The sequence below is a fragment of the Nyctereutes procyonoides genome, unplaced genomic scaffold (assembly GCF_905146905.1).
Source record: "Nyctereutes procyonoides isolate TBG_1078 unplaced genomic scaffold, NYPRO_anot_genome, whole genome shotgun sequence".
NCBI classification, from domain to species: Eukaryota; Metazoa; Chordata; class Mammalia; order Carnivora; family Canidae; genus Nyctereutes; species Nyctereutes procyonoides.
In genome coordinates this window covers 7,466,364-7,491,209 of record NW_026575044.1, presented here as the reverse complement: position 1 = coordinate 7,491,209, position 24,846 = coordinate 7,466,364, and the positions used below count along the sequence as shown (strand labels likewise).

At 37.6% G+C, this 24,846-nt stretch overlaps 1 protein-coding gene across 1 annotated transcript in view; it reads left to right on the top strand.

Annotated features, from left to right (window-relative positions):
* AKT3 (AKT serine/threonine kinase 3) overlaps nucleotides 1–24,846 on the top strand; it is a 309,710-nt gene that overhangs the window by 243,837 nt on the left and 41,027 nt on the right. Inside the window, exons 10-12 of the mRNA XM_055323992.1 lie at nucleotides 4,367–4,495; nucleotides 16,471–16,685; nucleotides 23,689–23,776. Coding sequence (XP_055179967.1) covers nucleotides 4,367–4,495; nucleotides 16,471–16,685; nucleotides 23,689–23,776 — 432 coding nt within the window. The remainder of the gene's footprint in view (nucleotides 1–4,366; nucleotides 4,496–16,470; nucleotides 16,686–23,688; nucleotides 23,777–24,846) is intronic.

Sequence of the window (24,846 nt, the reverse complement as noted above, 5' to 3'; positions counted from 1 at the left end):
AGTCACTCTGGATTCCCTCTTCTATAAAAATTTTAAGCCACTGCTATTAAGAACCCCTTCACCCTCGAAAATCAAATTGTACTGTTGGGCTACATTCCTTATGTGTAGGCGGGTTCTTAAGCAGCCTGGCCACACAGGTGGGGTCTCTGCTGTTATACGTCAGGAATCCTGTACTAGCTCAGGCAGGTCGAAGCAGAGACATTTTTCCTTCAGTATTTCAACACACAGTCTTAACTCTGTGGTCATTAAGTTCCTACAAGTTAACTTGTATGACATGTTGACACAGATACCCCTAAACCTGAGAGGGCAGTATGCAGAGGACATTCCTTATGCCATCTTGGGCCTGAAGGCAGCTTGGTATGGAACATTGGGTTTGACATAATGGTGCCATGATGGAGCCTAAGAGTGAGTGAGGGGGATTGCTTATACTGTCCAACAGCTGTCAGAGCCCTTGGGAACTGCTGTTCTCATTCCTTCTTTTAATCACAGTGTCATCCATTTAAATAAAATGATACCTCAGAGATAAGTACGATACTTAGATATTAGAATGTGTATCTATATTAGAATATTAGGGAGTGAACAAAAACTTAGCCAGCCTGGTGTGTATCAGAGCTTCCCACCCTGTGCACCATAGATGGGTCACAGGTGTGCCCAAGCCATGGCCTCCCGCAGTGCGCAGGTGGCTCAGGGAGCCTCTGGGTCAGTCAGCTCTGGCCTCAGGCAGCCTGTCCACTGATCCTGATATGCCCTACAGATTTCATTTGTAATTGTACTATGAAGTGTTGAGAAGCACTATACTAAGGACAGCAAGGATTTTTAGGGTTTTATTTTATGCTACACACCAGCAAGAACAAGAAAGAGCATAGTACTTTCTTGCAATGATTTCTTGTCCACAAAGCATAGAGGAAAAAAGATGTCAAATCTAGTATATATTTTTTATATACACTGAATCAAGACCTTTTGTCAGGTAGAGGCTGTTCACTCCTGTTGAGTAAAAATGTTACCATTTTTTTTTTATGGGAACCCTGTGAGGTAAAGTCTAAACATTTTTTTTCTCTCCTCAAAGAACGAAATGTTAGAAAGCAACCCTCTCTAACTGGACAGATAATAAGCATCACTCAGATTGTTAATAATTATAATTTTTTCTCTCAAACCTCCTATTTGACTTTATCATTGCTTTTGCCAGTGGAGGGACCCATGGGGCAAAAACATAATGCCTGTGTTCAGTCTTGGAAACTAGACTGATTGGAGGTAAAAACAAATGGATTTGAAATTTACAAGTAGAGCGCCTGAACAGTAAGCGACACTGTGCATTGTGTGCTTTCCAGCCAGCCAAAGGAAGAAGGATAGCCATGAGATTTAGGAAAGAACCAAAGAGATCATTTGTAAATATTTTTATTTTTATTTCTCCTTTACACAGAATGTGTGATTAAGTAAGTCCCCTTTAGTGTTAAATGCACGAAGGAAGTAATTTCCAGGTGATTTTTATTATACTTAAGCCATTGATCTGCTTTGAAAAGATTTCCACGTGATTCTGTGCATCCTTCACATTTGTTAATCACAACACTGATGGTTTTTAACATTTTGCAGAAACTTTGCTAGGCATCTGCATCAAATTATTATGTATTTTTTAACAAGATTGGATACTTGGTTACCCCCAATTTATCTTTATACAAGAGTAGATTTGGAGATATCCTTTCTGCAAGGGGATGCATCTCTATTGTTGATACTTTTGATGGATAAGTTGTTTTTTTGGCAGTCGTTCTCAAAAAAATGATATTTTAAGGTGATGAGAAAGCAAAAATAGTTGGTGGGAGGAGGTGGACACCATTAAAAAACGGGCTCAGGGCAGCCCCAGTGGCCCAGCGGGTTTAGCGCCACCTTCGGCCCGAGCATGATCCTGGAGACCTGGGATCGAGTCCCATGTTGGGCTCCCTGCATGGAGCCTGCTTCTCCCTCTTTCTCTGCCTCTTTCTCTGTGTGCCTTTCATGAATAAATGAATAAAATCTTAAAAAAAAGGGGGGGGGGCTCAAAAACAACGAAGTATTTATGTTTTGTTGTTTTATTCAGTAGAAATATCGACTGTGTTTTTAACAATGTCACTGAGCTGACCAAAGTGTTTTATTGGGTTCTGTTCCAGAACTTTCCTGTGTTGTCTTGAAAAGCACACACCGTTGTGATAACTTTTAATTCATCATTAAGCTCTCCACTGTTAATAAATGATCAGTACATCTATCGAATGCTTATGGTGTGTAAAGTTCTGCACTCCATATCTAATTCTCAAAGCAACCACCTTGGATGCTCCTGTTACTTACCTCTGTTTCATAGATGAAGTTGAGGGACATAGAACTCAATAGCATGCTCAAGTTCGCACAGTTAGAAAGGACAAAGCTTGAACTTAATATGTGTTCCCTGACTCCATATATGACCATTTTGCCCTCTTCTGCCTCCCCTGCAGTGTGCTACCTCGCTCCACCTCTCACTGTCATCCCTTAGGCTGGCCTTATTTCTTACTATTTTATTGTAATCACTTTTTAAAAAGCTGATTTATAAAACAAGCAGGAATTTTTATGATATTAATGAAAAGAGATTTATTAAATATTTTCAGAAGACCTTTCAGCATTTTATGATTTAATTTGAATTTTTATTTTTTATTCAACAGACAGACTCTCTGGCATATACTTCTCAGTAGGGCGAGATGGGAAAGAGTAGAAGAGGGTGTTTTTGAAAGAGAAGGAAAAGGGATAGAAAACAAGAGGCATGAAGAAGAGAAAGACCAGAGCCAGGCAGTGGTGATCTGAAGAAAGGGACATAGACAGAGAGACTCTTTCTGGATGTTTTTGGCTGGTTTCAGTATTCAGGACCTGTTGCCACTGTGCAAATTAGGCATGGTTTTTAGGTTCCAGTTAGTGGAGGAGCAGAAGGAAGATGCAAGATATCTGAATTTAGATAAAATTAAAGAACTTATATTTTTGAAAGAGTCAACAATATATTTAGGGTTCGTTCATCTTCCTGTAGACCAAGGAAAGACATACTTATGTCCCTGAAGTCTGTACAGTACATGAAACATGCACTGAGCATTTAGTTCAGCCAGAACCACATCTAATTACTATATTCAAGGACTTAGGTCTCTTCTCATGTTTTCTTTAGTGAATATAGCTTCCTTAACTGTATTTGGTTTTTCATTTGTAAGACCTTGGATAATATGACAAAGTACAATATCACATTTTATATGATTGATATCTATTTATATTCTTATATGGAGTTCTGTTTTGAAATTGATGTTGACTTCAGAAGTTCAGGTAAGCACTGTTATATGTCATCACATAAAGGAGGAGAATCAGTATCTACTCCTTAACTAAGCTAAATGTCATTTATCCTGCTAATACATTTGTCACGTGTTTCTTGTGTATGTATTTTCTTGTGTGTACCTTTAGGTTATATCTATATGACTGAGGAAGCTTAGGAGCCTTGTCTATATAACGCTGCAGGATCACAAGTTAGAACTCATATGTGTACTTGTGTGATGATAATCCTAAATTTGGGTTCAAATTGGGAGGAAAAGATCAGTTATTTTTGCTATTTTTAATTGCATTGATTTTGCACAAACTCCTCCCTCCACTCCCCACCTCCACTCCCGACATTTATAATTTCCACTTGAGGTCAATGATCTTGCTCTTTGGTTCTTTGGTTAAGTCTTTATGATTCTCTTTGGTGTTTTTGAATTAATGGGTTCAAAGAGATTCCAGTTTTATAATATTTGTGCTATATATTTTCACTAACTGTTGAATGTTTGACTTTGATATTCTTTTTCTTTTTATGTTTAAAAGGGTTGGTATTTCTTTATTACAAAGATCTTCAAAAAGAGGATATCGCCTTACCTTACAAAATAAGATTTAGGTTTGATTTACAACAACCACCAAAAAACATTTCTGTAAGTGAATATTTTATAATAGCAATAGATTCCCAAGAGCAATTGTTGAAAACCATCTGTATATATCTAGAAGAAGATGCTCGTCTCTTTGGGGTTGTTTAGATCACAATTTATTAAGAAAAAAAAAAGGATCGCTGTTATCTTTGAGAAGTTACTTAGGTTTTAGTACTCAGAACTCACAGAATAATGGTTCTTACTGCCATTGGTTTAAAAAATCAATAATTTTATCATCATGAAGTATTTGATAAAACATGTTTCTTTTTACACATGACTTAGGAAGCTGTAGGGTTTGTAAGTGCTGAAAGTTCTATTAACTACAGCAATGTCCTCTTTCCAAAATAACTTACGCAGCATTCAATAATTTTGCAGAGCAGTATTTTCCTATTTTTGAAAACTATAAAACAAATTATGTCATTTTTCTTGCTACACAGTTGGAGAATTTGATGCTGGATAAAGATGGCCACATAAAAATTACAGATTTTGGACTTTGCAAAGAAGGGATTACAGATGCAGCCACCATGAAGACATTCTGTGGCACACCAGAGTATCTGGCACCAGAGGTAGGCTATGCTTCCATTCATAGGAAAAACTAACATGGCCATAATGTTTTATGAAGTAAACCATATAGCTTTAAAAAAACACTGCAGTACCTACTACTTTTTAAAAATTTTTAATTCCGGTATAGTTAACATACAGTGTTTTATCAGTTTCAGGCGTGCAATATAGTGATTCAACATATCTGTACATGACTCACTGTTCATGATAAGTGGGCTCTTATTAATCACCATCACCTATGTCATCCATCCTCCCACCACCTCCCCTCTGGTGACCATCAGTGTGTTCTTAACTACAAAGAGTCTATTTTTTGATTTGTCTCTTTCCCTTTGCTCATTTGTTTTGTTTCTTAAATTCCACCAATGTGAATCAAAACTATTTTTCTCTGACTCGTTTAGCATGGTATTATAGAGCAAGAATATGTAGCAGTTAAATTTTTTGAACACAAAGGTACTAATAGCTTCAGTAAAGTAAGTCACTTCTTATTTTTGACCATATACATTTTATTTCTATTTTATTTCTAGATTATGCCCATTTTGATCCATTCATTAAAATCAAATAATCGAATGGCATCAGCAAGAATGTTTGCGGTTTTATAAGCCATCTTGGATTTTCCATCAAAACAAAGACAGTTTATATTCATAGTATTGTGGATTTCCATACTTCATTATTGGAAAGTATTTTATAGGGAAAGTTAATGAAATGACAGTAGCTACATCTTGGAATTCATGCCAAAGGAGGTCCCAAACAGTGGCCTCCCCATGCTGAGGGTTCCATAATAATTTGTTAATTTGTTTATTCAATAAATATATATTGTGTGTCAACTACATATTAAGTATTTGCCTGGGTGATGTGGTTACAGGAGACATAAAAGACCCTGCTCTCTGGAGCAAAACAATAAAAATAAGTAAATACCATAATGTCATCTAATGAATATAAGGGTCAGGAAGAGAAATAAAGCTAGATAAAGGGAAGGGTGTGGTATGGTAGCTATTTTAGATAGAATTCAAATTACTATTGCCTTGTAACAAACCACTCCAAATCGTAATAGTGAAAAACAAGCATTTTATGTGATCTCTGATTCAGAGTCAGGGATACTCAGGGGACAGCAAGGATGGCTTATCTCTGCTCCACAGCATGTGGGGCCTCAGCCAGAAGGACTTTACAGCAGTGTTGGGACCATGTGGCTGGAGGCTGGAACGTGGAAGCATCCTCACTCATCCGGCAGTCGATGCTCCAGTCTGCTGGTACCATGACATGCTATCAACTGGAGCAGTGACCTAGAGCCTCAGCCTCACCATGGGTCTGGACTTCTCTGGCTTTGGATTCTAAAAGTGGAAGTCCCAGGGAACAAGTCACCAGCTGCTTCCTATTGTTTTTGCTTTTTTGTTCCCCTAGTAAACCATTAAGAAATGTTTTGTTGGTTTTTTGCAAATTCTTTTTCACGGTATATTTGTAATAATTTTATTATAGAGTACAGGCCACATACCATAAAATCCAGCAGTGGTTTTTTACTACATTCACACAGGTGTGTAACTGTTACCACTGTCAGATTCCACAGTATTTTCATCATTGACAACAGAACCCAGACCAGTTAGCCCCCCTCCCCTGCAGGGAGCTATAGTCTACTTTGTCTCTGTAGATGTCATTATTCTGGATATTTCATATCAGGGGAATCCTACAATAGGGAGCCTTTGTAGGCTAAGTAAATACATACTTTGAATGTATTTACTCTTACTGCGTTCTGTGTCCTGGCTTCTTTCACATAGTGTGTTTTCAAGATTCATTCATGTTTTTAGCATTTTCTTGGTACTTTGTTCCTTTTAACAGCCAACTAATATACCGTTGAATGGACATGCTACATCTTGTTTATCTGTTCAGCAGTCAGTGGACATTTGGTTTGCTTCCAGTTTGGGGCTATAATGCTGTTGTGAACATTTGTGCATTGTTTCTCCTTTTATGGCCTGGTTTCGGAAATCATGTGTTATCTCTGTCATAGGCTGACTGCTTGAGCAGTCTGAGCTGACACCTGTTGAAGGGGTGGTGACATCGATCTCCACGTCCCCATTGTAGAAGAGCACAGAAGGCACTGTTGCAGTTGTCTTTGGAAGATGCAATCTTCTAATGACAGGCTGCTCAAGGAAGTGATGGTTGACCAGACACCTGAATGCTAAGAAGGCAAAAGCTCTTGTGGAAGTGGAGGAGACAAGCTTTCCAGATCCATAGAGCAGCTAGTGTAAAACCCTGAGACATTAACGTGCTCAGTTCTTCCCTCAAACTCTAAGAAGATTGGTGTGGCTGGAGCCAAGCAGGGAGGCAGTGATCTTTGGTGGATGGATATTAGTTTATTGAACATCTGCTATATACGTGTGTTGCATGTTTGGAATGACCTTTGGTGATAGCATCCCTGATGTTTTTTTTAAAGGTGAGAGAACTGAGGATCAGAACTTTTTAATGGAGTCTGTACACAGCAGGGATTTGTCAGCAAGAGGATCAGGGGTCTAACTAGGTCCATCTCATAAAGGCCACTCTTCCTATTTTAACTACATAGATGATGGCCCCCAAAGTCACAGTTTCAAGACCACTTAATAGACATGAATAATTGTCATTTTTAAAATGAATGCTTTAGGGGATCCCTGGGTGGCTCAGCAGTTTAGCGCCTGCCTTTGGCCCAGGACGCGATCCTGGAGTCCCGGGATCGAGTCCCACATCGGGCTCCTGGCATGGAGCCTGCTTCTCCCTCCTCCTGTGTCTCTGCCTCTCTCTCTCTATGTCTATCATAAATAAATAAATTAAAAATAAAATAAAATAAAATAAAAGCTTTATAAATGCTCAAAAGGAAAAGGTAATTAAAAGAAATTAAGAAGTAGGAATACATAGAGAACACTAGCATTCCCTATACCTGTGCCTAACTCATAGCAATTTGTTATTATAACAGTCTTTTTCAATTAGTAAATTTATATTTCAAGAACGTTGCACTATTATAAATAAGTGCTAATAGTTTGAAGTACAGTACATTTCCAAATATTATTTCCTTGCAGGCTGCCAACAATATTATTTTTCTCTGTTATAAAATCTGGAATTTAAGATCCTCCATTTTTGTGGTGAATTAGGTAAAATTTTCGGAACACTTTTCCTTATTTATTCAAATATGAGATCATATTTTCTAGAATAGGGTTGTTTTGTGAATGTCATGAAGAACACACTCTTTGTTTCTCTGGAGTTCAAGTATCCCTGCTATCCCTGCGCCATAGATAATACTATCGTGTATTGAGAATAACGAAATTAGTTGTGTCACAATCAGGGGAAATTATTTCTGAAGAAGATAAACACATTTCATACAGAAGCAGTTGATCTAAGAGACAAAGGTACTGTTTTACATGCTTATATCATCAGCTGAAGAACAAAACCAAGAATTTCATGCAAGAAGAGTCCAGTTGTTTCTAAATTGAAACTTTATAATTCCCAAGAAATTATCATTTTATTTTTAAAAACAAGTAAGAAATTTCTGTCTACCTTTTTCTTTTCTTTTTTTTTAATATTGCAGATGTCTGGTCTTTAACAGCTATTTCTGTACCCATGGCTGATGTGTATTGATCTATAATTACAGTCTCGACCCCTTTTTTTTCCGTTTACTATCATTACCATTTGGGGATGACAGTTCCTGAAACAACTAACTTCTCATGCAATTTAAATTCTTACATTTTAAGCATTTATGTCAATCATTGCATTTTTGTTAAATAGGGATAACTTTGAATGTATTACTCTTACTTTTAAGAACAAGAATTTTAAGTTCTTTTCTCTGGTCTCTGATAGGGGCCATTTCACTGAAGAACATTCTCGTTTGTTAAAGAGATATTTGCAGAGTATTTATTAGGTGTCATATGTTATGTTAGGGGCTGGGAATACAAAGATAGTAAGAAATGGGTTTTGTCCTCAAGTAGCTTGCTGTTTACTGGAGTGATAAGAGACAGATAACATGGAGCAGTGGTTTAGCACTGCCTTCAGCCCAGGGCCTGATCCTGGAGACCCACATCAGGAGTTACACATCAGGCTCCCTGCATGGAGTTTCTCCCTTCCTCTACCTCCCTCTACCTCCCTCTACCTCCCTCTACCTGTGTCTCTGCCTCTCTCTCTCTCTCTCTGTGTGTGTGTGTGTCTCATGAATAAATAAAATCTTTTTAAAAAAGAGAGGCAGAAAACAATCATTACTGTGCAAGAAAATAATTGCTTTACTAGAGTTATGCCCACCATAGTGGGAGGAGAAGTGTAGTGGGAGGGTGGGTAGGCCTGCAGGGAGGGTCCAGTGGCAGTGAACGGGAAGCAGGAGGACAGGAGGCTGGGCAGAGAGATGTGGACTGGAATGCAAAGGAGTTGAGGTTTGATCTCTTGGATAAAGAAAAGTCACTTTTGAATTGAGAGCCAGGCAATAATGTCATCAGATCAACATGATCAGAGTTAGAGGGGTGGGCAAGAGCTGAAACCAGCCTCTTCCCTTCAGATAGTGTCTCTCCTTGAAATTTCTAGTACATTCCATCATCAGTGCCAGACTTTCTTCATGGTGTCTAAGTTGTAGTTGCTTGTCAGACCTGGAATACGTTCCTGATCACTGCTTCCCTGGTTCACTGTCAGCGTTTTCTCTTCCTACACAAGACTTGTTTACACATTATGGAGAGGTCTCAGTGTCACCTGTGCTTCATCTAGCGGTGGTCACCCTCTGCCTTTTCCATTGTCTTAATCTAATCTGGCAGAAATGCTTTGCTACTTAAGGATATATGAAGGCTATGAAAATATACTTCAAAAAAGACTTAGCAATCAAGTCAAAACCAATTGTTAGCTGTCCGAGATGTTAGTCATAGCTGATGTTAAACACAAATTTTAAGTAAACTTAAGCTTTTTCTTGCTCCAGAGAACACCAGGAAAGATGACTCTTACGATATAAAAATGCCATTTCTGGGAAAAAGTATTTACAAGTATTTGTTCTCTTACCTCTTTTGATGAAGAATTAGAGATATTTATTGTTAAAGGAAAAAAATCATGTCTTTTTTTTTTTAAGAGGTTAAAGAAATAAAGTCCTAACAGATGTATAAAGTATGCATTTAGTGTCCCACATCTCTAAAAATGCATTACTGTCTGTGGTTGTAAATGAACATGTTTTTGCTCTTTCCTATATTAGAAAGAAAGAAACTTCACCTGCCATACATTATGGACAATAATATATTTTGAGGAGATTTTGTTTTTTGTGATTGATACTGTATTTTCAACCAAGAAATCATAAAAGAAACTGGAAATCACATAAAAATCTTACTGTTAAATTTTATTATTTGATTTGGCTCTCAGTGAATCCAAACCATTTTATGCAGTGCTAATTATTTAGTCTCAGCTTTGCTCTTGAGTTAGCAGTACCTGATCAACTTTCCAACTGTAAAACAGTTTGAAAATCAAATGTAGCTTACATGCAAGACCCAACAAAATTAAAAGTGTTAAGTACGTTTTGGCAGTTCACTTTTATTATGCCCAGTCCTCAAATGTACCAGCAGATAATCATCTGAATGTTAGTTATTTTTCACATGCTTATGTGATCACACAAAAAAGTACATGCTAAAAAGAAGCAGATGGTGACAGATGGGGAAGGTTGAATAAGGTGGTTTTGGAAACCTAGAGAAATGCACTTCTGTAATAGTGTAAAAATAAAAATTATTTGATAATCAAGTTAGAACTAACAAAAAGATTGCAGAAAAATGGCTTGGCTGTTGGAAAATACGTAGTATCGAGTTGTGGTTGATATTCAGAAAAAATATATACATAATTTGATTTCATGTAAGTGTAAAATATTTTTTTTCAATGTCTAAAGATGCATTGTTTGATGCGTTCTTAGTTTTCAGAACCTCATTTATAGAAAACGTTCACTTGCTGTCATTTTATTCCCTTGTCTTTTGAAGCCTATCACCTTTACTATCTTTCGTATAATGTATAATTTGAAAATATCTGAAAGAGACCAGAATATTTTGCTGATGATTTTAAGAAAAAGATTTTGCTTGAAGTTATCGTGATGCTATAGAGGTAGTAGCACAAATGGATGTTAAATTTCTTAGAAATTTAAAGCCAGAGATACACAGTCACTTGTTCAGAATGAACTGGGAGCATCCATAAATTAAGAATAAAGGTAGTTGTTGGCACAGAGTGGTATAGATGGGGGGAGCAGTTAGATCCCCAACTTGATTTAAAGGTATGAAATGGAATTTGTATGTATTCATCTTAAATGCAACAAAGAATAGGTGTAAAAGACATCATTACATGGGTTCTTGTCAGTATTGTCTCTTGGAGATTTTAAGAGAGATGAATGAGTCCAAGTTAACATGTGTTTGCACATTTAATCCATAGGTCAAAATAGTAGCACACAGTTGCAGTTTGCTGATCCCTTGGATGAAATTCTACTACATCTAACAGATTATGAAACTAAGTCCTGAAATGCCTAAGGATTTTGTAAAAATACAAAGTTTTAGTAGCCCTTCTTATACTGTGTGCATCCTTCCTTTATGTATTTATAATTCATGCAACACTCATCCTCTTAAGGCCTTTTTGAAAACCTTCATCCTCCTGAATGGCTCCAGAAAGGATTCATCAATATTAAGGCAGAAATGAAGTGAAGGAGCATGGTCATTAGTTCAGGTAGATCATTGTCTGCTCACGTATAAGCATAGTTAAGGACTTGAAACTGTCATGAGTCGGCTTACTGCTTATATTGTTTCTGGATAATATTAAAAATCATCCCAGGGGATCCCTGGGTGGCTCAGTGGTTTGGCTCCTGCCTTCAGCCCAGGGCATGATCCTGGAGTCCTGGGATCGAGTCCTGTGTCGGGCTTCGGCATGGAGCCTGCTTCTCCTCTATCTGTCTCTCTCTCTCTCTCTCTCTCTCTCTCTCTCTCTCTCTCTGTCTCTTATGAATAAATAAATAAATAAAAGAAAAAAATCATCCCACTTTCTCCCCAAATTGGATATTATTTAAATATAAATGAAAATAATATTTCTAGTTCAACTTTGACAGTCTCTTGGTGTAAGTTGGGGCTCCTTCCCCAGAGGCCAGTCAGTTCCTGTGGTGGCCAGTTTTCACCTAAAGTTCTTCTCAGCTATGTACAGTGTTTTGGCTTTAACAGTATGAATATTTGCATTCAGTGCTTTAGGATGATTCTAGGTTAAGCATAAAGTATAATTGTAGATTCTCTGAAGCACAAGAACAGAGACAAAATCCATCCCAACTGGCTGCATGCTGGTGATTGCCTGTAGTATGTTACATCAGCTGTTTTAACTTCAGTGGCAAAGGCCCAGTTTCCTGAAATCCCTTGATGTCTGTTGTTCCGGGATACCAGGGAAGTTGAGAAATTTCTGGGAAGCTGTGCATAAGAGTGATTCGGCCACTAGCGTTGCATCTTGTTCAAGCGTGTTGCCTGTGCTAGCCAGAGATTGCTTTAGAGAGCGCGTGATCAGCTGTACTGAGGTATATGTGCTAGGACAGAGCATACAGCTTACAAGAGCTAGTGGCCTGTACAGTTCAGTTTCAGTCTCTTGAGAATTAACAGAGCAGTGAAACTCCAGGCAGAAAATCTGTATTTATGAAGAAAATACTGAGAAACCTTGGAATTCATAATTCTCATGAAATATATACTTGAAGCTGCCATACATTTTAGAATCTGGATCGGAAGACTTAACAGCCCTCCCTTTTTTTAAAAAAAAAAAAAAAGATTTTATTTATTTATTCATGAGAGGCAGAGACATAGGTAGAGGAAGAAGCAGGCTCCCTGCGGGGAGCCCAATGTGGGACTCGATTCCAGGACCCCAGGACTATGCCCTGAACCGAAGGCAGAGGCTCAATTGCTGAGCCACCCAGGTGCCCCTTTATTGTTTTTTTTTTTTTTAAAGCAGATTCCTATGATGATAAGAATACGTAAAGGATTTCCACAAATGATAAAGTATAGAAATGTATGTTTATATAGAAAGTACATGCATACCCATTACCTGAAATACAAGGTTACCAGGGGGGAAAAACTCGTTTTTGAATTAGTGGTAAATTGGTTCATGCAAGCTCGCAGTTTACTTTCACAACATAGGTGTACAGACAGTTTGTTTGGATGTTTAATTTTTTCCCCCATCTGTTCTGTCTGGATTATTGATTGAGCAGCAAGCCACTTCAGGGCATGCATCCCCTCCTTATAATCACTTGCCTTAGGTGCATTGTGTGGCCTGGTGGCCTCCAGTCTTTCAGTAAGTCCTGGTTGGTAAAAGAATACTGGAGGGAGTATTGTTTTTGAACGTGCCCATCAGCCAAATAAGTATTCAACGTTGGGAACTTTAACCAATGGTACCGTTTTAAAATACATAGTTTATAATTTGATGTCATTCTTGAAATTTGTAACCATTCAAGAGCTACTCTTGTTGATTTCTGTTTAACTCATCTGGCTGTTTTTAGAAGTGGAAGCATCTACCTCAAATATTACCAAATATTCATCAGATATTACCAGAATACTTAATAGTAATGGATACCTGCTATGACCTCTTTGAAACCAGTTTTATTATATGAGAAAGTGAAGCAGTCTCTGGCTCCTGATAGAAAAATGGAAATTCAGCCTTGTTTCCTAGCCTTTGGGTTCTGTTTGGATGCTGATTCGATGTGACCTCTTATCATTGTTTAATATTTACATTACTTTTAGGGTTCCAAATCACCTCTTGTTCTTTATGTCTATCTTTTGCATTAAATGTAGTTACAAAGTAAATCTACCTCTGTGGTGACAGAGATAATAGGGTTAAAAGGAAATACCAAATGTCTGCATTCATATTGAAACCTTGAGTTCAGTTTAAAATGCACAAAATTAAAAAATAAAATGTATAAAATCAATGATTTTGTGGAAAGGGGACACTTTCTTTAGATTAATCCTTCAAGACAAGTCTTTCAGTGGGTTGTTTCTCTAGGAGCAGGCTTTGATTTGCATTTATATCCAAATTATATGATCAGTCGCATGGCAATGGAGTTGAAATCCACTTTGCCATTGTTGGGCCTCCGTGTTACCAATTATCCTACCTTTTGGATCTGCTCTCCTGATAACCAGGAAGTATATTGGCCTTTTTTCTAGGGGGGAAAAATCATCAGAGGTAGCCAGAAGGAATTGCAACTCTTAGGTTAAAGAATGTGAATATTATATGTTACTGTAATTTGGGGAAAAATATGTGCTTTGAGTAAGAGAGAAAAAATCTCTTTAAGAAATAATATAAAGGAGGCTATAGATTTTAATTTCACTCAAATTTCTAGAGCATTTTGAAGTACTGTCTTCTGAGATAATTTAGATTTAGGGAGAGAGAAAAGATGTCTGAATAGTGGTGTTACATGTTTTATATACTGTATCCACATGTAAAATATTATCACTTTTATTTTTATTCCTTGTGTATTTCATCTTCCAGCTGTTTGGTGAAATCTTTCTTTATAGTTGATAACAAAGACTCTTATCTTAGATAAAGAGGGCTGGCTGAGTTTTTAGGGTTTTTTTTCTCTTCAACATTGCTGGGTTTCACATGTCGATAGGAGAATATATTACATCAGACTTGTTCAGTTCAAAGTAATAGAGCACACAGTCCTCATTGTGGCCTTATGTATATATATATATTCATTAGCCCCCGTATGTTCAGAAGCAAAACCACTTATTTTGAGAATCAGTGGTCATTTTACAAAGCTAAATAAAATATATTTTTTTTTATTTTATCAAACAGATTTTTTTACAATACAGTTGTATTTTTCAGTTGCTTTTTTCTCTTCAAAAATAAAACCCCTTTTTTATGTGCTCACTTTCCCTTCTGGCTGCAAACCAGGTATTTAAACAAAAATAAAGGATTGCCAGTTTTGCCAGCTGGGGATGAGAACCCGGCTGGTGAAATGTGGGTTCGGGAAGCAGTTAATCCAGCTTTTTATGCTTTTTATGGTTTTATGAAAAAAGAGGTTAAAAACCACATTTGGCTCTTTTTCGCATGTGCCACTGTTTTGTTGGTGTTGTAGGAATTCAGTAAAAGGTTACTTAGATTTTAAAATTGTTTGTCATTAGGTAAAATCCTGATCTCTTCGATTCAGGCCCACAAACAGTACATTCTACTAATTGGACAGGAGATAGATTCTTGAATAATCAAAAGTCACTGGTATTTAAAAATCATACGTACAACATTTCCTTTCACTGAAGTTAAGTATACAAGCTGAATTTTTTCTGCTTCTTTAGCTTATTTCTTCTTTTCTGTGTGTTTTTATGTTATTCATTTCAAACAAGTAGAAATTTGAAATATTTTTAGCCAAAGGGGAAAACTAGAATTTGTTATTCTTCCCCAAAATATTTTGCTTAGATTGTTACTCTACAGAAGATTTTCGGAAAAGACACAGGAACTAGACTCCTGTTCATATCTTGCAAATGCAGTTCCTGTGTTGTTTTGGAACTGTAATACAACTGAATTAAAAATCTTCTCATCATAACATTTGAAACACATTGCTGAATTAATCTTTAAGTAACATAGTTTTTTTTCTCAAAATTACATTGTCCATGCATATAAATACACTGTCTACCAAGCCTTTCGTAGTATCCATAGGTAATCATAGTATAACTGTCAAATATACCATGTACAATTCTATGAAGTTGTTGGTAAATTTTAAATAAAGGTAACATGGGGTAATCAACAACTTACTTAACTCGAACCAAGAAAGTTTAGAACATGTGCACTAGTTTGTTCTGTATCAAATTCTTATGTAATCAGTTATAAGATGTTTTTAATTGATAAATTTCACGGGTATGGTTTTCTTGCTTTATTTATCCCAAAGCTAAGAGAATCAAATAAAAGTAGGGTTTAAGGTTATTCAGACACAGTAATTTAAAACAAAATATTGAAAGACCCTGGGGCACCTCGGTGGCTCATTTAGTTAAGTGTCTGCCTTTGGCTCAGGTCATGATCTCAGGGTCCTGGGATTGAGCCTCGAGTCAGGCTTCCTGCTCAATGGAGAGTCTGCTTGAGATTCTCTCTCTTCTTCTGCCTCAATACCCGCTTGCATGCTCTCCCTCTTTCTCTCTCAAATAAATAAAATCTTTTAAAAAATATATTAATAGATTCAAATAGATGAAAAAAATTGCATTAGACAAGGAACATACCTAATAAAAAAGGTAAAAACCAACACTTTCCTGAGACAAATGGCAAATTATTATGCCTCAATTTGAATAGGTGGCTCTAACATACCCTGGTACTGTTTTATTCTTTCTTTCTAAATTTATTTTGTGTGAAATGTATTTTGGGAAAGAAGTTTAAGGGCATATACCAGAGAGAAACTGCATCCGTGATTTTTGTTGTTTGTGTTTAACAGAAATTTTATTGTGAGGTACTAAAGTTTTGGACACACTCCAAATGGTAAATCTTTATATCCACTTTGTTGACTATTTCCTTAAAGAGTTTAAACACATAGGGGCCTCCAGAAGTTTTCAGCTTGATCATCTTGTTTGCCTTGCCCTGAACTCCTCTGTCTGTAGAACTCCTCCTACATGACTTCTGTCTTTCACAGTTTGATTGGAGTTACTTAGTCCTCGTATGCTCAGTCAGCATGACTTGAATTACTTGAAGTCCACATTAGTGGAACCAGAGTGAAAAGTTCAGTAGGCCTCAGAGAAAACAAATATGCAAACAATTTTCATGTGACCCTGCATTGTCATTTACTTGGAATTTGCTGCATGGCCTGTCCCCTTTCTCATACACTGGCCACTTCAGGACATGTATTGAACACTTCACATCTCTGATGTAATTCTTGTCTTTTGTGGGATGCTTTCTAGTTTAAATGTGAAGATATCAGAATAACCTACCTAGGCTTTACAGGTTAGGATTCACTTCGATGTAAAATTCGTACATTTTGTAAATGCTGCTCTAAAAGTTAATGTGCAATAACGAATTTTTTCACTGGTTTCCCTCTTAGGTGTTAGAAGACAATGACTATGGCCGAGCCGTGGATTGGTGGGGACTGGGGGTCGTCATGTATGAAATGATGTGTGGGAGGTTACCTTTCTACAATCAGGATCATGAGAAGCTTTTTGAACTAATACTAATGGAAGACATTAAATTCCCTCGAACACTCTCTTCAGATGCAAAATCATTGCTTTCGGGGCTCTTGATAAAGGATCCAAATAAACGGTAAGCCACAAATGACACTCAATGGGTTACTGATGAATGTGGTTATAGAGATTCTGATGTGTAAATTAATTCAAATATAACTCCAAGGAGCAGTGTATTTGGTGGAGACATCTTTCCATGGAAATACTGACTTATTTTTAACTGCATTATAGAGAAGATTTTTTAAATTTCTGTAACTCTTTCCTAACTTGGAAATTTATTCACATTTTACCAAATAAGGATTTTGAGGGGTTTATCCATATTGTGAGCGAACAATTTCTTAATTGCCCTGATACCTGCTATTGTGGGGATAGGAAGTATCCCTCCCCTTTTTCTTTCCTTTCAGTCTCTGGGCCTTTATATTTATGCTTATTTACATAATAAAAAGGATAGCCATGCTTTCTACTCCTAGTTCCAACCTGTGTTAACATGCCCTACTACTTTTTTTGTTTGCCATTTGAAGATACTCTTTTTCCCTGTGTGACTGAGAGGATTAATGGCAAAATATCTTTACAAGACTTGTTTTTCTTTTGTAGCTCCAACTGTGACCTAAAGAATCCTACAGCCCTTTGTTTAATTAGCAAACTGTAGTATTCTTTGTTCATATTTGTATATTCATTTACACATACAATTTGTAAGTCATATATGAAATGACTATTACTGTAAAAATGTCCTATAATCTGTGTTTGTGTATACATGTACAGAGCCATCCTTTCCTGTCAATTTATAGGCATATCAGCATTGCCCTGAAAATCACTTAGCTATTAAGCATCTTGAGGATAGATTTCAATATTTTAATGTCAAATCTTCCCTCACATAATATGTTTTTACAAAGTTCTATTTTTGGTTGCTGCCCATTTTCTATTTATTGACAGACTGAATTAATGAAGGAAGGAATAAATGAATCCTCAAATGTGGGTTTTGTTTACCTTCTAGATGGTTTCCATCACACACTTCTAGCTTCTAAGTTCACGAGGATCATGATTTTACCTTTGGCAGAAATACGCAAACATAATAAAAGAGAACACCATCCTTTTGCTTCGTGAAGAACCTCTCAAAACTGTGTTTTGTGATCCTGGAAATGGAGAGTTTACCTAGTATTTGTAGAGTGTTTTCAGGTTGTCTTTTTCAGGGCATTTGCATCTGTTTTGTGCTTTTTGCTGTTTTGGTAGCCTTGCAGTTGATAGGTAGAGTTTATTTTCATTTACATTTGATTGAGGACGAAAGTGAGGCCTGGAGAGGTTAAGTGATTTACCCTACAGCAAATTCCTGTGGAACCAGAGTAATCAACTTTCTTGGTGCCTACTTGGTATTTCTCTTGTGTCTTACTTGCAGTGCATCCATTTTAGAGTTGGTTCAAGTTTTGAAACGTGTTCCATTTAGTGTGATTACTTCACAAGTAATGTAAGGGACAGCACTTGGTGATAGGTGATCTTTAAACAGAGCTAGGATTTCCATTTTATCTACTTGATAAATAGATCTAATATTTGGCTTGGATTTCAAGGCAATGGATTTTTAGCCATCCTTTCCAGACTCCTTCAGGTAACTTGATGGCCTCTTCTGTAAGGAGCTGGTAAAACACACTTATATTTGTGTTTTCTCCTGTCTGTGTCTCTCATTCCTTCTCCTATCTCGACTCCCCACCCCTCCCCCTATCCCCAGGGCAGGGAGGGGGAAACAGGTAGCAGATACTAGATAATTGTTGAGGAAACATGAGGAAAATTTCTAGAATGTTAGTGGCCCATGTGTAGGACAACCCCTGAAGGTTTGGCCACGTAGAGGTTGGGATTAATCTAAAGGAAAGGCGGGGTATTTTCAATGATTTGCTGTTTTCATTTAGGGCAAATGTCGCATTAAAGTATCAGGAATGCGGGATCCCTGGGTGGCGCAGCGGTTTGGCGCCTGCCTCTGGCCCAGGGCGCGATCCTGGAGACCCGGGATCGAATCCCACGTCGGGCTCCCGGTGCGTGGAGCCTGCTTCTCCCTCTGCCTATGTCTCTGCCTCTCTCTCTCTCTCTCTGTGTGACTATCATAAATAAATTAAAAAAAAAAAAAAAAATTTAAAAAAAATAAAGTATCAGGAATGCAAGGATAAGCAAGACAAAGAAGCTCTGCTGTCAATGTTCATAGAATAATGTGGGACACGGAACGGGTATTCACAGATGCTCAGGCCTGTTGAAATTATTAGCTGGGGGTGGTGATGGGAAGGGTTGTTGTCTTCTAAGGTGTTCATGCAGAGAAAGTGATGTGGGAAGGAATCTAGAATTGCAAGTGAACGTGCCATTTGAGAAGTTCAGTGACTAGAGTGTAGACTGATTTGGGTAACACTGGGAGAGGAGCTGGAATGGTAGATTGCAAAGACTTTATGCTTCTTAGAAAATTTTTACCCTTTATTCAGAAGGGGATAAAAAGCCACTGAATTATTAAAAGTAAGCAATAGTGTAATTGGATTTGTGTTATGAAAGGTAACTGGCAGCTTTGTCTTAGATGAATTAAAACACGGAAGGGCCCGGGGCAGGTAGGCAGAGCCCTTGAGAATGTGTAGGGGATTGTCCAGATAAAGGATGGGGTCCTTCCAGGGGTCATGGTAAAGGAGCAGTCATTCGGATTTTGTGAACAATTAAGTAGAAATGGTGAGGAAGGGGAAAGAGTGGAGGCGGTGGGTGGAGGGATGCCTAACTCAGGTGACCCGTTTGGAGAATGGAGTGTTATTAACAGACAGGGAACACAGGCAAAGGAGGCTTGTGGGAAGGATGCTGCTACTCACTTTGGCTGTTCCAAGTCAGATCTATAAGAAAACCTGGATGAAAACGTGAAGCTGGCAGTCAAAAATCCTGCCAGTGTTTAGTAGACACACAGTGGCTGGCTATGTGGTTTGGGGACCCACCGACGTCTCAGAGACAGCTGGAGCCATGAGAATAGTTGGGACAGACTTATACAGTGGGAAGAGGCCCGAGGACGGAATCCGGGGAAACGTCAGAATTTAAAAGATAGAAAAAAAGATAAGCAAGAGCCACTAAAGGACTGGACCCTGAAGTGTTTGGAAGTGTAATAAGATAGTGTCATGGTAGATCTCATTATTCTTCCTATTCAAAGTTTGAAATACTGACGAATTTTTCTGATACTCTTTACTGAATTTCTGTCAGTTCTCCCAAAGGGTCACTTGTCATTTTGCCTTTATTTCTTACTCTCCATTACTTTATGTTCATTCTGTTAGAATCTCCTTGGTCCCTCTATGCAGTTTATGGGGAAAACATGACCTCACAGTGCAATCAGTAGCACCAGGAAAATACACATTCCATGATGTTCCTAATAATGAAGAACTCATAGTAGCTGAGGATTAGTTTGGCATTCTAATATTGGAGTTTACTATTCTTAGACATAAATATCTTAGTGCAAATCATATTTTGATATTATTTTGAAGTCTTAAATTGTGTATTAGGGAGTCATTGACATTGAAATTTTTGACAGTTTCACACTTGGAGGAAGTTCGTGTTAAAGAATCTCTCCCAGCTTCTAAAATGGCAGTCTAAGATTATAATCTTAGACTTCGCATAGTACTCATGGCTGATACTTTAGTTTTTTATGTATTTGATAAATATAGATTAAATGCTGGCAATGTCCAAAGCCAAGCTATTGCTAGAGAACAGAGGGGTGACATAAAATGAATAACTGAAGCTGGATTAAAACCTTCTATTTACAAAATGATTATGGTTCTCTAGCCCAGCTCCCAGCTCCCCCATCATCTCATTTGTCATTCAAAATGAAAACAATAGCGTAAGGGTAAGAGAATACCATGAGCTCACGCAGACCACTTTGATGCATACTTTGGGACTTAAATTCTTTTCAGCGCATATTTTGGTGTCTCTGTTTTTCTGGCTCCCTAAGTAGAAGCTCAGAACGCTTTTTGGATCATCCAGTACCAGTCTCTGCCGTCAGAAGAATTTGCAGCCCAGCCAGGGAGGGACACATACAACTTGGAATAGAGAAAGAAAGAGCCAGGCCAGGGGGGTGGAGTGCTGGCGTTAACTAAATACAGAGCCGCCAGTCGGAAAGTCCTGCATACGAACACCGAACACTGCTAGTACCATCTGGTCCAGTCTAGAAGTTCCCTGTAAGTGCTGTGGTTCGTTCTGTATGATCTGAGGACAGGAGACCTAGATTGTGGGAACCATGGATCATGACTACAGATAACTCAGATATAAGTTGGTTGTATTTTCCCCTCTGACTGGATTCTTCCCCAGTTCGTGTATTCCTTATACCTAATAATAGCTAGCACTGTTAGATTGTAGTATTGCTTGTTTATTGTGACCTATTTGTGTTTCTTCCTACCCAGTGTTGTGTGGGAGTTGGCATGTACCGACTCATGAAAGCCAGATGTTAAACTTCAAGGATTTTGTGAGCTGATTGTTTAATACAGTCATTGTTAAAAATCAAATTTTATAAACATACAAATCAAATCAAGTACATTAAAAACAAAAGTAATAAATACTCAATTCATCAGTCTCTAATAATTTTGTTAAATTTTACTCTTTTCAGTGTTTTTGAGGTTGCTTTTATCTGTGTGTCTGTACAAAAATACTATGTAACGACCTGCTTCTGTGCACCTCTTCCCACTTCTGTGTCAGTGACATCAGGTTGCTAACTTGAGATTAGCCATGGAGGAGTATTTATATCACCAAAGTTGGCAAACTTTGTAAGTTAGGGCTTGCTCTATTGTTTTGTTGATTGTTTAGACTTTAGAAACTAATAGAGAAGATGTTAATAACACAGATTACATTTTTATTTCTGGTTTGTTTGTTTTTTTTTTTTTTTTTTTTAGAACCGAGAATGCAGGGGAGAGAGGTGAAGGGGGAGGGAGGAGAGAGAACCTTAAGCATGCTCCATGCTCAGCCCAGAGCTCATGACCCGGAGATCATGACCTGAGCTGAAATTGAATAAGACACTTAACTGACTGAGCCCCTCCAGGTGCCCCACAGATTACATTTTAAAGTTTGTTTTGTCTGTATGCATAACACTGTGAATAACACTCCAAAATGAGATTATTTTTCCACTGTTCCAAGATGATTCACCATTCATCAGAGAAGTCACTCCTATAACTGACAAGCCAGGGAAAGTCTGACTGTGTGTCTTTGTTGTTTTACTCTCACCACAAATGACAAGAACAGCCAGTATTTGTGTTGGAGCTCCTCCTAAGTCAGTTAGTGGCTTTCAAGTTTAGCAAAATTAACAAATGTTTTCTGTGAGCATCACTTGGCTACTTTAGAGAAAAGGGCATTCTATATTATTCTTAATAAATTTTGTGCCTTGTGTCTTTTCTATCTGTAAAATTATAACAAACATATCTATATAATCGGCACATGTAATATTGCACATGCATCATTTTGCCTGGATTGCTGACTCTTAAACATTTATGGGCACACACTGTCCCTAGTAGCCATGAGCAAGACCAGAGAAAGCTTGCTGTATTGATCCAGATTTAAATGGATTTCCTTTCCTTTCTTTTTCTTGTTCTTTCCACATTCTTTTTTTTCCCCCTTCTCTCTTTCATTCCCTCCTTGCTTCCCTCTGTGGGTTATTTTTTTCTTTTTTCATTCCTTCTTCGTAGTAACTAGTATGAATTATAGGAAGCTTAGGAAGCCAGAAAGCACCTGAATTTCACACTGTGCCCACTCTCCATTATGTAAGAATACCTGCAAAGCTGGGGGGAACATCTTTAAATTCATAGTGTGTATTGCGCTTTGCATAATAAATTATGTAGCAGGGGTATTTCCTAGATTTGTGATGTCATTTCTGTGGAAATTCATTTGAGGTATGAAAATAGCCCTCGCGTTTCTATTAACAATTACTGTACAAGTTGCTTTTTCTAACTAATTACTTAGTTATTTCGGAATTTATGGTAGCAAGGATGCAGTTTAATCTGAATCTTAACCAAAATAAATATGGTTTATAGAGGCACCTGAATGACTCAGTGGTTGAGCATATGCCTTCAGCTCAGGTCATGATCCCGGGGTCCTGGGATCGAATGCCACATTGGGGTCCCTGCAGGAGCCTGCTTCTCCCTCCACCTGTGTCTCTGCCTCTCTCTGTGTGTCTCTCATGAATAAATAAAATCTTTAAGAAAAAAAATCTGGTTTATAGAATTGACTGTGGTAATTGCTACCATTTGTTGTGCTAGGTGCACTTATCTGTGTTATGGCTAACCCTCATGGTGGCCCACCAGGCTGGTATCGTTGTGCCCACACACACACACAGTGGAGACACTGGGAGTAAGCAGCTTGTTCATTGTCACATATTCATAAGTTCCAGAGCTGGTTGCCTGTTTCAGTTTTGTCCCCAAAGCCTGTACTCTTTTCAGGTACCACATTGTCCTGAGGCTACTCCTTTTTTTTCCTTTTTCTTTTCTTTTCTTTTTTTTTTTTTAAGATTTTATTTATTTATTCATGAGAGACAGAGAGAGAGGATAGACATAGGCAGAGGGAGAAGTGGCACCCTGCAAGTAGCCTGATGTGGGATTCAATCCCCGACCCAGGGATCACGACCTGAGCTGAAGGCAGATGCTCAACCACTGAGCCAACCAGGTGTCCCTTTTATTCCTTTTTGAAGATTTATTTGAGAGAGAGCATGCATGCAGGGGTAGAAGATTGGGGGAGAGGCGAGGGAGAGAGAATCTCCAGCAGACTTCATGCTGAGTGCAGAGCACAATGTGGGGCTCCATCCCATGACCCTGAGATTGTGACCTGAGCCCAAATCAAGAGTCAGGTGTTCAACTGACTGAACCAGCCAGGTGCCCCAAGGCTACCACTTACTAATAGCAAGTCAGGGAAATCAGATCTGACAGTAAAAGCTTTTTATTGGTACAGCTCTTGATCTCAGGAACTATGTATACCACAGAGAATTACATTTCATGGACACTTTCTTGTTTCCTTTTGGCCTTATATAGATATCTTAATGTTCTCTCTTAATGTTCTTTCACTCTTGTTTTCTCTCTTAATGTTCTCTCACTCTTGTTTCTGTCTCTTAGCCTTGGCGGGGGCCCAGATGATGCAAAAGAAATTATGAGGCACAGTTTCTTCTCTGGAGTCAACTGGCAAGATGTATACGATAAAAAGGTAGGTTATTTTCATGGAACAATCCTTATATATTTTGCCTAAGATGAATTTACGGTCAAAAAAAATTTTTAAGTGAATAAAATTTAATAATGATATTCTTCATTTTTATTCTACATATTTGAATATAATATTGAACTTCTTAGCCCAAAAATTTATCGATGATTCTGACTCCCAAAATGCAGGTTGAAATGTTACTCAGTGTGGTCAGTTGATTTTTCTTTTATCCCAGTAACATTAGTTTGCTTCTCATTGTTTCCTAAATATTAGGAGAAAAAATAAAAACCTTGATGTTACGTTATTCTTTAAGAAAACTAGCAAAACGAAATCAGAATGTTTTTCCTTATCTTCATGTCTTTAATTTTAAAGTGAACTCTACAAATGTATTTATACAAAACTTACTTGAAAGGGAATTAAAAGCAATTTAGTTTTTAATATTTAACAAAGGAATGGATATTTTTCTTAGTTGGGGTTTCTCTGTTATTTGAAATGGAATTTTAATGTCCACAAAATGGATGCTACTGATTTTATAACTTTATTTTTATTAAAATCTGCTTATTACTTGTGTTTAATACTGTAATTTTTCCTTAGGACAGGAAATTATTGTGTCTAGTCCTTTGTTGTAATCTTTGTCTATTTTATTTCTACTATTTTAGGTATTGTTAGTACAGGCACTGATTTCACTGATTTTGATTTTTAAATGCTCATGTAAAAATTTTACTATGAAATTTTTATGTAATACCATAATTGCTTAGAATCTTTAGTTCTTTTGTGTAGTTAGTCCTTCTATTTCATTTTATTCCAGTTTTCCCTGTTTTCTCAGACACATACATAATCAACATCATTTAGAAAATGTCTGTTTTGGGCAGCCCCTGTGGCGCAGTGCGTAGCACCACCTGCAGCCTGGGGTGTGATCCTGGAGGCCTGGGATCGGGTCCCACGTTGGGCTCCCTGCATGGAGCCTGCTTCTCCCTCTGCCTGTGTCTCTGCCTCTCTCTTTCTCTCTGTGTCTCAATAAATAAATAAAATCTTTAAAAAAAATTTAAAAAAAAATGTCTGTTTTGTGCCAAATA